The sequence below is a fragment of the Cyprinus carpio genome, chromosome A18 (genome assembly GCF_018340385.1).
Source record: "Cyprinus carpio isolate SPL01 chromosome A18, ASM1834038v1, whole genome shotgun sequence".
In the NCBI taxonomy this organism is placed as follows: Eukaryota; Metazoa; Chordata; class Actinopteri; order Cypriniformes; family Cyprinidae; genus Cyprinus; species Cyprinus carpio.
In genome coordinates this window covers 7,567,863-7,583,965 of record NC_056589.1, presented here as the reverse complement: position 1 = coordinate 7,583,965, position 16,103 = coordinate 7,567,863, and the positions used below count along the sequence as shown (strand labels likewise).

Sequence of the window (16,103 nt, the reverse complement as noted above, 5' to 3'; positions counted from 1 at the left end):
GGCGCGACGTCACGGGCAACGTCCGAAATTTGAAAAGGCCCGTTTTTTTGTGCTGCTGTTTGTCAATAATGCAATGATAGATAGCGAGGTTATGATTTTATAATAAAATCATAAATGTCCGGATTGTTTCGTCGGTTGCTATTTCAATATCGTAACACATATGTACGTTTACAGAATAAGCTCCCTCTACAGGTTCTCTGCCACAGTTCCTCTGCAAAAAAGTAAAAAAAAAAAAATTCTATGGTACCTTATCGTGGTACTGTATGGTGTTAATGATACCATCATCGTTCCATGGTACCACCCCAGTATTTTTGTAAGGGTTAAATAAATACATCACAACAGATATGTTAAACACCAAATATATGAGATAGAAAATAATAGAATTCCAATGTTTTTATTTGTTTTTCCTGCAAGTTAGGTATCACTCGACTGATTCCTTAGTTCAGAACCAAAATAATAAAATAAAAAAAAACTTATTTAAAAGAAGTACCTGCTTAAAAAGTATGTGATTTCAGAATGATGCAGCCATGAGTGATTCGTTGAATCATTCATTCAGCCGAATTGTTCCAAAAACACTGATTCATTCACGAACAAACGCCACTACTAGTTTGGGAACCCCCGCATGCCATAATAAACATGATAACAAGGACATTACGTGCCCATTACAAGTCTTTCAGGTTTGAACATTTTTTTTTATCCAGACTTCCAGAATAATCAGCTGCTCAAGGTCACTCTGGATATGACGAACACATAGTGTTTTACAGCTATACCTCACCAGTGTTTAGTAAGTTGCATAATTATTTGTTTCAAACATGGTAATTGCTTGAGAGGTGCTTTATTTATTTTAAAAGTTAAAAGAAAAAAGATCAATTATGAATGCTTTACTGCCATTGTGTGAATAATAGCCTATGTAATCCATAAAAATAAATGTAATCTAATAATGAGCATTAAAATATAATATTCTCTAATTATGAGTACTTTATTTTTGGAATCTGATTAGGTAATCCAGATTACGTGTACATCTTGTTTATTGAACTGGTCCATAAAAGCAACTTCATCGCAACCGGACTGAAATGATTACCTTAACACAATACATGTCTGTTTTTTTTTTTTTTTTTTTTTTTTTATGGCCGTGTTTATTTCCATATGACGTGGCCAGTGGATATTGAAAAAAACATGCGTGATAAAAAACTACAAAAAAAAAAAAACTGTTTCTAAAAAACAGATATTATCTAAAGAATTGTAACATTTGTGTGTTGTTATTGCACTCGGTTTGGTCTATTGTTGAGGTTATTCTAATCTTCTATTCTGAAATCAAATGTGTTTATCAGGATTGGGTTCTAAAAGCAGAGTGAGATAGTAGTTGTTGACAACTTTGCTTGGGTCCATTCATAACAGGAAACAATCGCTCATTATCCTTCTGCTGTTGCTCTCTCAGCCACGGCTAAACAAACATTTATATAGTCAAAGAAATTGTTTCCTGGATTTCATAACAAGGCTGTTTTTATTATGCCCAGTATGTGTGGATGACAATACATGTGCCTGTATTATCATATCCATTTTTGTATCTGAAACACCACTAACAGTTAAATCAACAGAACAAAATCTAATGAATAAGCCAAATGTGTTTGTGGCAAGGCCATAAAATATGTTTTTGTGGTTGTAAAAAAAAAAAAAAAAAAAAAAAAAGAGGCATACACAAGTGCAGTAGAAGAAGCAGCTGTATTTGACTATAAAGGCATCTAATCCAGTGTCTCTACGCAATTTTCTTTATATTTCAGTGTAAAAAGCCTTTATTCTATAGAAAAAAAAGAAACAAAATTTTAACAGAAAACTGAAAATAATCTCTGAAAAGAAAACAATCAAAATAAATCCCCATTCACCAATCATTTCAATTAAAATAGAAATATCTCAAGTTTTCTATCCTTTTCCCTCAAAACAAATATATATTTATATTTATATGTATTTTCCAAGGCAGTTTGGCATGGCCAAAAGACAAAAATGATTATGGCCATATTATTTCATATCTCAAAACAGTTTAAAAACATCTCAAATGAGGGCTGAAGCTATTCACACCACCAGATAGTGGCGGTCAGGTGACAGCATACAAGATGGCACTGATAAACAGAGACAAGTGCAGCCATACATCCATAAACACAAACATGCATCCACACACATGAAACACAAAGCTCTGAGCTTCAAATTAAAGTGAAAAATATGCTTTTGTTTTCCCTAAACCAGGTCTGATGTGAAAATCTCCCAGCATAAAGCGCAAGAGTGTGACCTGACATGATGATCCGGTCATAAGGTGTGTGTGTGTGGTACATATAGTGTGTGTAACTGTAGGTCTTTTTCTTCAAGATCCATCTTGTTTTTGCCTCCTTATTGTTGCATCATATCTCTGAGGGTCTGTATATGGCCATTACAGTCACTGGGATAGTTGATATGCTATATTCCCTGAATACAATAACTTTAGGCAAGTATTGAGTTTATGATGAGGATTTTTGCACAGTGCTTTATAGGAATCAAACGTGAAGGTGACAAAGTGTACAGTATGTAAAACATTAAGTGGAAAACAAAATGCGTAAAACTAAAGGAAATGGATGAATTTGAAAGAAAACATTGGCAGGTACAAGAAAGCTCATCTTGGGTTGAATGATAATGATTAAGGGTTAAGTCCCTGGGTGTGTGTGTGTGTGTGTGTGTGTGTATCCCTGGGTTCTCAGGACTGAGGGATCCCTTCCCATCAGTTTATGTGGGACTATGTAGATCCTCGTTTCTGTAACTCCTGAATAAAGGCTGTGAAAGGACACACAGGAATAAATTAATACAGAAATTAATCTTCATTTGAAACACAGCAGGGACATGAAAAAAAAAAACGCAGGGAAAAAATGATGTTCTCACCTCCAATGATTTCATTCTTAACCTTCTGAAGCTCTTTTCTCACTTCCTCTAGCAGTTCCTAAACAATCAGATGGATACATATAAACCAGTTCATGTTCACATGACAATTCCTCAACGTTGAGTAAAATCATAGTAATATCTATAGGGTTGTCACAAAACAAAAATGTAAGTGCAAGAACATTGAATACCTGGAATACTAGCTGAATACTTAGTACCATGTGATATTTCAGTTTTTCTTTTTTTAATAAATCTGCAAAAATGTCAACAATTCTGTGTTTTTCTGTCAATATGGGGTGCTGTGTGTACATTAATGAGGAAAAAAAATGAACTTAAATGATTTTAGCAAATGGCTGCAATATAACAAAGAGTGAAAAATTTAAGGGGGTCTGAATACTTTCGGTACCCACTGTATCTTTAAGGGGGTCTGAATACTTTCGTTTATATATGTATATGTATATGTATGTATATATTTATATATTTGTATATATTATGTTATATGTTTAGTGACAGTGCCACATATATCAGAAAAAACAAAACTACTGAACAGTAACATTCATATCAACGTTGTACTTTTGATCTGTAACGTTAGCTATTTGTTTATTGACTTCGATTCTGACCTGTTTAATTCGTTCCATCTCTGACTCTCCTTCTCCACTCTCAGGCTCTCCTGATTGGTTACTGGGTTTCATCCTGAAAATACAGAAAGACAAGTAATTATTAAATAGAAATAGGAAAAAAGAAGAGGGAAAAGGAGAACAAAAAGGGAAGGTGAAAGCAACTACACCATACCAAAATGCAATAAACTGGTCTAAAGATGTCCAAAATGACTTTTAGAGTTATTCACAGGAAAAACCAACATCAAAGTCTCATCCACTTCCATGGCTTCAACTGGAATAACATCATTGCAAAAGGGCTGTCATGTGCGCAGTTCATTTCTATATTTATGTATTTACCTTACCTGAAAAAGTTTAATTTAATTTTTCTTTGGGTGGGAGAGTGTATGTATTTTTTTTTGGATGAAATTTTTTGAATGATGATCATCTTTTGTGCTTTTTTTTGTTGTTTTAAAGAAAGATTTTGGGTGCTAATTCTAAGCTAAAAATAGCTATACTATTTAGAAGGGTTAATATCTGAATTTGGTCAAAAAGTGAAGCTGTGGTTTAAAGTCATGGATGTGGAAACAGCTTTAATATGGGCTCCTACACAGATCTGGGAACAGAGAGCCCCTAATGGACAATAAGAGAATAGCAGCAGAATCAATTCAATAAATCCAAGCCTGAAGACAACTGCAAGTACCCTCAAACAAAGCATGAAATACTGTTGAAAAAAAGCATGTAATACTGTGACAGTGTTGCACAGATTTAAAGACACTACAGAAAGCCAAAGAGTTTTCCAAAGCCCACGAGATGAAGCCAAACAAGCGCAGAAACTCAGATCCACTCCAGTCACATGATAGGTCAAGTTAAGTCCAATCTACCTGAACCAACTCTGTGTTTGTGTGTGTGGTATATTTATGATCTATCCCTGAAATGCTTTGCCACCTCATTGATGAGAAGCATTCTGTATCGAAGGTATTTTATTAATAAAAGTTGCAGGGCAGTGTTGACAAGTTTCTGCACTCATGGATGTTTCTGTGTGCATGCAGCGGGATCTCAGATTTCTATGCACACCTAGCCAATCAGAAACAAGTATTCAGACAGACCATGGTAGCCTACAGACCAGGGGTGTCAAACTCAATTCCTGGAAGGCCGGAGCCCTGCAGAGTTTAGATTCAACCCTAACTAAACACACCTGATCCAACTCATCAAGTCCTCCAGGCTTATTTGAAAACTATATTGTATATGTGTTGGAGCAGGGTTGGAACAAAACTCTGCAGTGCAAGATTTATTTATTCTTTATTTTAATCGGTGTTTTTAAGCAAGGATGCAAATTGACCAAAAGTGACAGTAACGACATTTCTATTTCAAATAAATGCAGTTCTTTTGAACTTTCTATTCAAAGAATGCTAAAACAAATTATCAGTTTACATAAAAATATTAAGCAGCACATTAACATTATAAAAATAAAATTAATAATGCTTCTTCTGCACCAAATCAGAAAGGATCATGTGGCACTCAAGACTGGAATAATGGCTGTTAAAAATTCAATTACATTTTAAATTGCATTTTAAAATATTTTGAAATTGAAAAATGCTATTTTAAATCATAAAAATATTTCACAATACTTTAGTTTTTACTGTAATTCTGATAAACTGAGTCTTGAGCTTAAGAGACCTTTTAAAAAACTTTTGAACAGTAGTGAGTGTGTGTGTGTGTGTGTGTGTGTGTGTGTGTGTGTGTGTGTGTGTGTGTGTGTGTGTGTGTGTTCGTTCTTGGCCAAGATGCAATGTTCAAAACCCTCTTGTAAAATCAGTGTAATGCGTGGATTTGAGTGGTTTATACTTTATTGAATGTTTAGGTAAATGTGTGTGTGAAAGCAAAGGAACCAAGAGCGCCAGCAGTGTTAGTCCATAACCAGTTGAGAGCATACTGTAGTAAAAGTACCTGGTAAATAGGCTAGAGGAAGAGGGTGACTCCAGGCCTCTGGGTGCAGAGTTAGTCCTGTTTGAGACATGTACTGTATATATACTTCACTTTAAATTAAACTACAGGGCCCTATGGACAGTCACACTCAACAGCTGGAGTTCTTCAAACATCAGACTAAAGGAGACTCAGTGCTGGTACTTGATATAAACAAAGTTTTCAGTTCAGTGTATAACTAATAAGCATCCAGTGTCTGTAAATTAATGTTCACCTGGGCATAGTGGCTGATTTTTCCCATGGTCTCCTAAATTCTGTTAAAGAAAAATCACAGATAATGAGAAAACACGGTATCTGAATGTCACAAATCTCAATCACAAAAGCGTTGTGTTCTTACCACCTGGGCCTTGAGCGTCGGAATCATCCTGAAGATCATCAGGCAAAGGAAAAGAAACAGAAACAGACAGAGAGCACAATGAGTGTTAACCTCACCATTCAGTAATAGTCAAAACTCAAATTTTAGTAATTACATTTACAGTAATAGAGGCTATATTTCATCTCAAGTCTATAGACAACCTCTTTAAATAACTTACGACTTTAGCATGCACTTTAAATGGTCGATTTACAGGATATACAGGAATTTTTGCAGGATTCCCCCCCCAAACAAATACCACCCTGCAGCCAATTTCATTGCTCAATTCAATGTCTATTTTTAAGAAAATTTTGTTATACTAAGGTTAAGGTTACTGTTTAGGGTAGGGTTGGAATTGGCACTGTGACTGATATGACCAATGACATTTTTACAATCGGCTGCACGGTTGTTTTTACACTTCACTGGTTTGGAGAAAAGCACACACAAGTGCTTTGTTTGTGGAACTGACACAATCACCCATAATGAGCCTTAAAAGATTGAAGGTGTTCATACATTACTGGGCTCCTCTGCTTTGGGGGGCGCCTTCTCCCCTTTATCTGCTGCTTTTCTCCTGTGCCAACAGACACAATGACAACAGTTGAATATACATTAGTGTACACATCAACTATATGGTTTGGAATCTTTTTTTTCTACCGACCTTCGTGCTAGAATTGCACTCATCTCTCCCATCAGGCCTCCTCCTCCTCCTCCTCCTCCACTGGGCATAGACACACTGCTGCGGCTGCTGTCTGCTTTAGGAGTTGGAGCCACAGCAGTGCCACCTCCTCCTCCTCCACCACTACTAACATCATCCTGCAGGAGGAAGCACAGAGTCAAAAACAGCAGCCAGGAATGAACGTGAGCAAAACATCATGTGAGAATGGGCTCCACATTTTAACTACTGAACAAGCTAAATAGGTTTTGTAAATTTATTTGAGATTTTATCTTTGTGAATGGATTTCTTAGCCTGTATTTTTTTACACTAAGTATTAAGTATTTAATAATAAATAAGTAAATAAATATATATTTCTTTATTTTTGGGTATTCACATGGAAATATATTTAATTGTCTTTATAACATTTCACTACTGGGGAACATTATATACCTCTTATTTCACATATGGCTTTTTACAGTATGTGATTGGTTTTCATCCCCTACCCTATTTTCTACTTCCATTTAATTTTTTTTTTTAACTTTTAGTATATTGATTTGATCATATTTCTTAATTAAAACATTTCTGGCCTTTCGTTTGTGCATGATACATCAGGAAACATTATTCCACATTTAAAAATGTAATAACTTGCTCAGCCTCTAAAAAGGCATTTAGATTTCAAGTGATGACACCAAGACTGTAAGTAACGTTACCAGGAAGTGACTCGTTATTTTGACTCATTGTCTCACCTTGGGCACTTTACGGAGTTTGGCACCTGCCAGGGCAGCAGCGAGACCACCGCCACCTGGTCCTTCTCCCCCACCTCCACCTCCTCCGGAAGAGGGCAGAGGAGGAGCAGGTGGAGGTGGAGCTCCTCCTCCTGAGGGAGGAGGTCCCGGTGGTGGGGGAGGTCCAGCTGGAGGGGGCCCAGGGGGAGGTGGAGGTCCAGGGGGAGCCGGAGGGCCTCCAGGGGCCAAAGGTGGTGCTGGAGGAATGACTAGAGTAGAACAACAGCACAATTATGTTATTAAAATAGTTATCTTACAAATAAACTTAGGCAAATTATTGGTTTGATTAATAATTGGCAATTTAATAATAAAGTAGATAAAAAATAAACGGGCATATTCAAATAACTGCATTGCTCACACAGCTCAATCATAGTGTTAAATCATTAAACCATACTTAATTTAAATGGTTTATGGACATACTTTTATAACTACAGCACAGCTGTGAAATATTGCTAATAATGTTTTTACACATTATTTATTCTTTAATAAGTTCTACTCAAGAAAGCAATTAGGTGTGATTGTAAAGAACAAAACGCATCAGTGACAGCCCACTTTTCCAAAAGTATTTTGAAAGGGATTTCAAAAAATGTCAGTGAACCAAGCAGCTATATGCTTAAACATTTTTTGTATCGATCATATAAAACATCTTGGTTGATCTCTACTCTGAAAAGACAGCAATGATCTCATAATCCAAATACACAAAGTCTTGTCCGTTGAGGTAAAACACTTTCTGCTGACCTGGAGCTGCTTGCCGTTCTCTTTCTTGTCTTTCTCTTTCCTGTCGCTCTCTTTCTTGTCTCTCTCGCTCTAGCTGCTCCAACCTCTGCTGTTCCAATCTGCAGGAAAAAAACATGAAAGCATTGCAATTATTTTGACATATTGCCATTTGAAATGAGATTTGCGAGTTAAAATAAAATAAAATTTAACTAAAACACTAAAATATATTAAATATTTAGTTTACCTGCATGTCATGTGACCAACGTGACCAACCAACATCAAAGAATCAAAAACATGCAAGTTTTTTTTTTTTTTTTTGGGGGGGGGGGGGGGGTTATCTTAAAGGTGGTACTTCAAGTAAATAAGTTCATAAAATAAATCAATGAACTAAATAACTGGAGAAATCTGGCATGTGTCACCAGCGAGAAGTCTGATCCATTTCTGACATCTGGATTTAAAATTAAAAGGTCAGAAGAAAAAAAATATAATGTGTATACATGGGCAAACTGTTCACATTAATGCCTATGATGTGCATTTAGATATGGTGAAAATGAATGTTTTTCATGCTTATTGCAATTTCATGCAATTTTAATTTCACGCTAACTTTAAGTAATTCCCTGCTGTCATGTAGAACGAGTTCATACAGGCTTCTTGAGTTGAAGTCCAAATCAGTGAATTCAATAGGAGTGATCTAGTCTCTGTCACTTAACTGAAGTTTAGAGCAGATGTGGGATGAGATGGAGATTTGGTGGGTTTACATATTTTGAATCACTCTGAGACCCCTCAAATGAACCAGTAAACATAAAACATGACTTCAAACTTGAAAGATACATACAAACGTAGAAAAACACCTGAACAACATGAATACTCTCCGTAGTGACACTTACAAGACTGCACTGTCAAGTTGCATGTTAGGTCAAGCCTCTCTGAAAGCCATTCAAAACATCTCAGTCAAGTAAAGACATGAGTCAACCAGCTCCATGTAAAGTCTTTATCAACATAACCAACTAGTCAGAGAGAGTGAGAGAGAGAGAGATACAGAGAGAGAGAGACGAGTGCAGTATGTTCTGGAATTAGTCTCATTCCAGAGATTTGGAAAATAATTTTAGTTTTGCACTGCTGCCTGGGATTTTCTCTTGAATGCTCCTGTTCAGTTAAACATTATTATTAAGACTATAAAACAGTTTTAAAAAATATACACCTGCAGTTCATATACATAATGTCCAGTAGCGTTCATTTAGGATTTTTTTTTAACTGCCAAAACTTACACAATGCACTTAAAACTGCAACATGCTGTAATTTTTCTATAAATGTTATTATTAATGCTAACCAACTGCTGGTAAATTAAATTATGTTCCTATTCATCATAAATGCGTTGATATACAGCAGACTGACATTGTATTAATAATTTTGCAATGGATCTTTTTTCAAGTGGTGCAGAACTTTGTCAGCAGAGGCACAACACTTGAAGCTTGTTTTAAACCAGCAGTAGTTAAGATATGGTCACATTTGCAAATTTTTGGTGAAATATCATGGTCAAAAAAGCCCATTGTCTATTATCAAAAGTGTAATGATTTATGAAGCAAACGTCACTTTCAAACCACAGTTTTCTGTTGGTCAGTGTGGCAAATTTGCATGACCAACTTGAACTTGTTATGATCTGCATGGGAAAATATCTTTCACTCTCATGCGTAATTCAAAAATATGTGGATTCCTACTGAAAAGACTGGATTTCGCCCACAAAAAAAAATGCTGAACAACAGTAAATGTGACCTTACATTTAAGCAGCAAACTTTTGCCAGAAGAACTCTTTTAACCAATCAAATTATAATACAGGAACCTACCACAGCTGTGCTGTAGTTATAAAAGTATGTCCATAAACAATTTAAATTGAGTCTGATTTCAATCAGAGCTGTGGCATAGAGGTTAACACTGTGTGAGCAATGCAATTATTTGAATATGCCTATTTATGTTTTATCTACTTTATTATTAAAATCCCAAAAACGACAAAAAAAAAAAGATTTTAAGTTCAAAAAGAGACCAGTGTATCATTTTTTAGCCTGCAGTCTTGCAGGGATAAAGAAGAGGAGAATGAGGCAGGGAAGAAGAGGATCTACTGTAAGTGTCAGAAGGCCTGACCTGGACTTCTGCCCCATCACTTCAGATGCTCACGAAAAGCTAAATACTTGTAATACCAATGACAGAGTGTGTGCTTGTGTGTAAATGAGGTCAAAGACTGACCAGGGAGACCATGACTTCAGGCAATTCACACAATGCCACAGGAAGTGAACAAAAACTTCCAATAAAAGCATTTTGTTACATAAACCACTAGAAATAATTCCTAGATTGTACCTTCTCTGTTGTTCCAGCTCTTCTGGGGATGGTCCATTGGACACGGGTCGTGTGGGGTAACCTAAGACAATGCAGTTGTAAAAGGTTGCATTGATGTTTTTCATTATTCATTAAAACATATGGCTCTGTCACAATGGTGTGAAAATGTGCATTACCTCCGTCAGGTATGGAGCTGAGGACGTCAAGTGCGTGCATCATGCCATTGGCGAACAGCACGGCATCTTCCTTGCTGCCAAAATTCAGGCCCCACACCTGCCGAGCGTCCCGCCACTGATGGAAGTTTGGCGTGGCCTGATTATATTTTAATCCCTTTACAATTGGACAGTTTATCACAACCTGTACAGAAGACACAAATGTCTAAATGTAAATTAAGTTGCACAACACACAAGTATGCAGTTTCTCTTTTATGCAATAGTTAATTTGAGAAGTTCATTATTCTTTGTGACACTCATTTTAGTGTCCAGATCTATTATTATTTATTTATTTTTTAAAATGTAATTCATATAGACTAATACTTTAATACACCTCTTAAGATGAACATATTTTCAGATTATGAATTTATTTACTTTATCTTTTGTGGGGCTTTTATGGCAATAATATAATTTGCACGTAATTATGTGTTTGGATTTATTTATTTATTTGCGTGGAAGTAATTATATATATATATATATATATATATATATATATATATAAAAATACAATTAAGATTTGAAAAATGTTTCTCAAAAGTCAAGATGCATTCTTGTGTTTAAAAGTGCAACTGAAAGACAACAAAATACAGGGTTCTCAAGGTTCATAAAAATAAAAAATAAAAAGAATCTTGAAGATGGAATGAAATTGTGAACAGGCCTTAAAGCCAAAGGCAAACATATGTTCAGCTATATGAAATAAACAATATTCATCTTTAAATTCACTTTACTTTTAAAGAATTTACTCTGCCATCATGTATCAAATGGTCTACATCATAGTGCTTTTCTCAGCAAATATGTGATTATTTACAGTTATTTAAAAAAAATTTTAACCAATCTTAGAACAACACGTTTAAGAACTTGGCACGCACGTTTTAAACTAGGCTTAGATTCAAATATATTTGAATATGCCAAAATATTTTCTTCCACCCGTCCTTAAAGTACTTTAACCTTTGATTTGTAAACTTATTTGCATATTCAACAAAAGTTTGTTGAAAAGACTATCCAGGAGGTGGCTCCACCTCTGCAGAACGCACAAGTTAGCGTGCGAGAGATCGTGTGTGTGTGAGCGTTCGCCTTTAGTGAATGTGCTGACACCTCGTTTCTATGTTTGTATTACAGTCATGAACTCCATAAAGTAGAGCAGGGAAGAGAGAGTCCAGGGAAGAAAATGTCCAAAAAAGCACTGAAGCACTGCCATCAAAAATTCAGAGAAACAGACAGAACTACACAGAAAGAGTTGTACAGAAAGAGACAAAAGTCATTCAGACAAAGAGAAATGAGTTTGTGGAATCAGACAGATGGAGTGGGGAGAGGTCATGGGAATGGGGGAGGAGGGCCTAACTGGCACGGGAAATGGTTTGGCTATCTTACAGGAAACCACATCTACTTTAATAGTCATCTCTGGGGAGCATTCGTGTCTGTGCCTATAGAGGGCAACAGCACAGGGAGGGGAAGAAAGAACTCAAGACAGAAGGAATCAAGTGATGGATGGACTGTAAAACTCAGAAACATAAATGATATTCTGTCAGTTAGAAAAATATTTCTCCCCAAAAATTATACTTTGGTCATTAGACAGACATTTATGTAGAATGTCCAGACTACTGTTTTCTATACGATGAAAGTGGAGGGATGCTGGGGATGTGGAGATTCAAAAATGCCAAAACAGGGACCGTAAAAAGTGCACTATATTCAAAGTGTTCTAAAGTTAATAAAAGCTTTGTTTGACAAACAGAACAAAATAAGTCAGTTTTCACTGAAAATTATATAGAAACATTACATAAACATTGTGTGGCAAATGCTCATCTAGGTTGCATTACAGTTTTATTATCACATCAATTTATTCCTGTGATGAAAATCTGAATTTTCAGCATCATTTGTCCGGTCTTCAGTGTAATATACTGATTTGGTGATCAAGAAACACTGCTTCTTATTATAACAGTGACGGAAACTCGAGCCGCGCTGAAGTCACAAGTCTTAAACTCGTGAACAAACTGACCCGACTTAACTTGGACATGAAGACAGAGACTTCATTTCAGTCATTCAGTCATCTTCAAATCCATTGCTGATTATGTGTTCTTTTTAACAGCATCAAACACCATATTTTTCTTTTCATTCCATATCAACAGCAAATATCACAACAATTCTCTAAACACACATTTTGTACAAATGTAAAACGACTTCAGTATAATTTCACTCTGAACATAAGTTGCACATTGTTACTTTTTGACCAATGAGTTGGGATGAAAGTAACACACAGGTGGGTCAAAAGTAACACAATAATACAAGCTAGATTTTTTGTGTTACTTTTGTTTTTATTAAATATACCTATGACCTTTTTAATATGTAACTGCAAATATATTTCGTCCTTTATCTTTGCAAATTAAAAAAAGAAAACATTTATTAAATTACATTTTCATTTTGGATTTCAGTTTCATCAAATGTTTCAAAAGAAACGCGACAGTACAAACTTGAACACACATGTATGTACCGAACTATCATGTTTGTGAACCGTTACACCCCTAGTATTCCACCACATTTGTAATGAGATGCATTTGTAAACCTGTTTTCACTGAAATGCAGGTTTCCACCAAAATAACAGCTCAGAGGTTTAACTCTTGCAAGCGAAGAAATACAATTTTCTATTGTAAAACTGAATAATAAACACATTATAACATTCATTTTGTCATTTTTTTTTTTTACAGTGCAGTTGCATTACAGTAATTCTATTGACTTGGACCTTAGGGATTTCTGAATATATGTCTGTATTATAAATATGTTAAGAATTTCTTAGTATGATAAAGGACATGACGTGTGGCCAAGTATGATGTCCCATACTCGGAATTTGTGTTCTGCATTTCACCCATCCAAGTGCACACACACAGAAGTGATTAGTGAACAAACACACACACACACACACAACATGAACACACACACATTTGGAGCAATGGGCAGCCATTTTTGCTGTGACACCCAAAGAGCAGTTGGGGGTTTGGTGTCTTGCTCAAGGGTCTCACCTCAGTCATGGTATTGAAGGCGGAAGAAAGTGCTGGTTAGGGCTGAACTATTAATCGAATGTGTTGTCATGCGCATTTTCTCAGTAAAACCGGTTCTGTCATCAGTAGTAAATCTCAATCACGTGCTTTCAGATGGAGCAGCATTTAATACACAGAGGCATAGTTCACTGACAAGCTATGCAAATTCGCATTCATAATCGCAGATGATTTAATCACGGAATTATGCAATCAAAGAAATCGTTCTGCGATTATAAAAGCTGTTTGCGTAGCTTCCGAGTGAACTACGGCTCTGTGTAGTAAATGCTGCTCCATCTGAAAGCATGTAAAAATACCACATTTAATAACATGTTTTTACTCCAAACTCACTTCATAACGTCAGTCAAGTGTTTAAAATAAACCCTTCTGTGAGATGATGTGTTTTCTTACACAAATAAGGCACCCAACATATTTCATAGTATTCTAAGCAGTGATAAAGGTTATGTCAACTAGCATTGCATTATTAAATACTTTATTATAATAAAAAAAAAAAAAAAAAATTGAAGACATATTTCAAACTGAGCTTGAGGCAAAGTTTGGAATCATATTGTTTTCCAGTTACCCTAAATGTGTCAACACTCTGCAGTGTTACCTTCAATTAAATATTTTTTTTTTGTCTGCAACACCACGCTACATCTGGCTGACTGTAGTTTGACTGTTTACCTGCTGGTCGGTCTGCATCTTGCGTCCCACCACTCTGAAGGCGTTATTGCTGGGGTTGTGGTAGATTTGGACCCTGCTGAAAGCTTGGGGACCCGTGCCTGCCGGGACCCACTTCTTATCTGCATCATTGTAGGTCATCACAGTGGCCCGTGCCTGACAGATACTTGACTCACTGTGCATATGAAAGAAAGAGAGAGATGACATTAAATACATTTACAGTGTATAAATAAAACTGCTTCTCAAAACTGCACGATAGGAGAGAAAAGCGAAAGAGAAACAGGCATTGGATACTGGGCAAAAAAAAAAACAAAAAAAAAATGACAGAGGGGGAAGAGAGAATTGAGGCATAATGAACAAAGAAACAAGTGTGGTTAGAAATGTGTGAGGTAGGAGGAGAAGTCTGCCTGATCGAAACAAGCCCAGCAAGTACCAACAATGGGGGCAGACAAAGACAGGAAGTGCTCAACATTCCTCTGTTCAGGAGAGAAAGCAGGTTCTAGGAACTTCAAACTGACAGCGCATCACATTCCCACACATAAACATTGCAAACAGAGCCAGTTCTTAAAGGAACCGTTTGAATGGAAATTCTGTTATTTACTCAGCCATGTTTTGATGTACATGTGTGGCACTTTCAGAATAGTGATTTGGGATAACAAGAGGGTGCGTAGTGGTTGACCAATTTGGATTTTATGATGGCTGATGATTTCTTGGAGAGTAGGGTGGTCGATGACCGATATATAAAGCCAATATAGGCCTATATGATACCACACTATTTAATTTACCCTCTGGTGCTGTTCATTTTTGATATAAAAAAAATTTGCATTTGGGTTTTTTAGAAATTTAACTTCATCAGAATAGTGTGAAACTTTTAATTCAAAAAGGTTAAATGGTCCTGAAAAAAATAAACTAGTACAGTCCATGGTCAAAAATGACCACATTGGAAATTAATGGGAAGCAAATTTCATCTAGTGGAAACATTTGGTACTACGGCCAAACAAAGTTTTTGAGATATCAACCTCAAATTTGCAACATAACATGTTTTGATCTAGGATGTTGATTTTCACCCAGTTTACGACAATATGACAGTTATGATAGTTTAAAGGGGACATCGAATGAAAATTTCTCTTCAGACTTTTTTTTTGTTGCATTTATTAGGTTTCTGGCGTGTCCGCTAGCTCTGAAAAGCTGAAAAGAAAACACGCAGCCAGTTTCTTATGGCCTGTCTGAGTCTGAAACTGTCATTCAGCAAGTTTCAATACACAACCGGTTTCTACGTAGATAGATAGCTATTTGAATAAGACCACCTCCAAGCAGCAATTCACTTGTCTTGTGTCGACACACCCCATGGAAGAGAGGGATGGGGTGAGCAGTAGCTCATTATCATTTAAAGAGACATGCATCAAAACGAGTTGCGTTAAACAGACCTGTTTTTGACAAGGTAAAAAGGGTGTTGTTTTACATGACAACTGAGGACTTTTAAAGGGATAGTTCACCCAAAAATTTAAATTACCTCATGATTTACTTACCCATGATTTACTTAAATATCCTGGCTCTTTCAAGCTTTATAATGGCAGTGAATGGGTGGTAATATTCAATAGTCCAATAAACTGCGTCCATCCATCATTAAAAAGTACTCCACACAGCTCCGGCTTGTTAACAAAGGCCTTCTGAATTAAATTGACGTGTTTTTGTAAGAAAAAAATCCATATTTAAAACTTTATAAACCTTAATCTCTAGCTTCCGCTAACTGTCATATGCGCGTTCATGAGAAAGTCACAATCCAGTAGGTAATAGGCGTAGCGTAAGCTCCAGTGAGAAGTGATAAATGCGGAAGCACAGAGAGAGCAAAACAAAA

General features: G+C 36.1%; 1 protein-coding gene across 5 annotated transcripts in view; it reads right to left on the bottom strand.

Moving 5' to 3' along the window:
• Positions 1 to 1,705: 1,705 nt before the first annotated feature.
• LOC109087879 (vasodilator-stimulated phosphoprotein-like) overlaps positions 1,706 to 16,103 on the bottom strand; it is a 33,837-nt gene continuing 19,439 nt past the window's right edge. The window contains exons 2-14 of one of the 5 annotated variants that reach the window (XM_042774926.1): positions 14,249 to 14,420; positions 10,500 to 10,680; positions 10,345 to 10,405; positions 8,014 to 8,111; positions 7,237 to 7,484; positions 6,494 to 6,648; positions 6,349 to 6,406; positions 5,821 to 5,848; positions 5,698 to 5,737; positions 5,448 to 5,504; positions 3,522 to 3,594; positions 2,905 to 2,962; positions 1,706 to 2,799 (exon numbers count right to left, since the gene is read on the bottom strand). In XM_042774926.1, coding sequence (XP_042630860.1) covers positions 2,762 to 2,799; positions 2,905 to 2,962; positions 3,522 to 3,594; positions 5,448 to 5,504; positions 5,698 to 5,737; positions 5,821 to 5,848; positions 6,349 to 6,406; positions 6,494 to 6,648; positions 7,237 to 7,484; positions 8,014 to 8,111; positions 10,345 to 10,405; positions 10,500 to 10,680; positions 14,249 to 14,420 — 1,267 coding nt within the window. In that variant the 3' untranslated portion in view covers positions 1,706 to 2,761. Of the gene's footprint in view, positions 2,800 to 2,904; positions 2,963 to 3,521; positions 3,595 to 5,447; positions 5,505 to 5,697; positions 5,738 to 5,820; positions 5,849 to 6,348; positions 6,407 to 6,493; positions 6,649 to 7,236; positions 7,485 to 8,013; positions 8,112 to 10,344; positions 10,406 to 10,499; positions 10,681 to 14,248; positions 14,429 to 16,103 lie in introns of those variants that run through there. The other 4 variants (XM_042774925.1, XM_042774927.1, XM_042774929.1 and 1 more) reach the window with 4 other exon arrangements.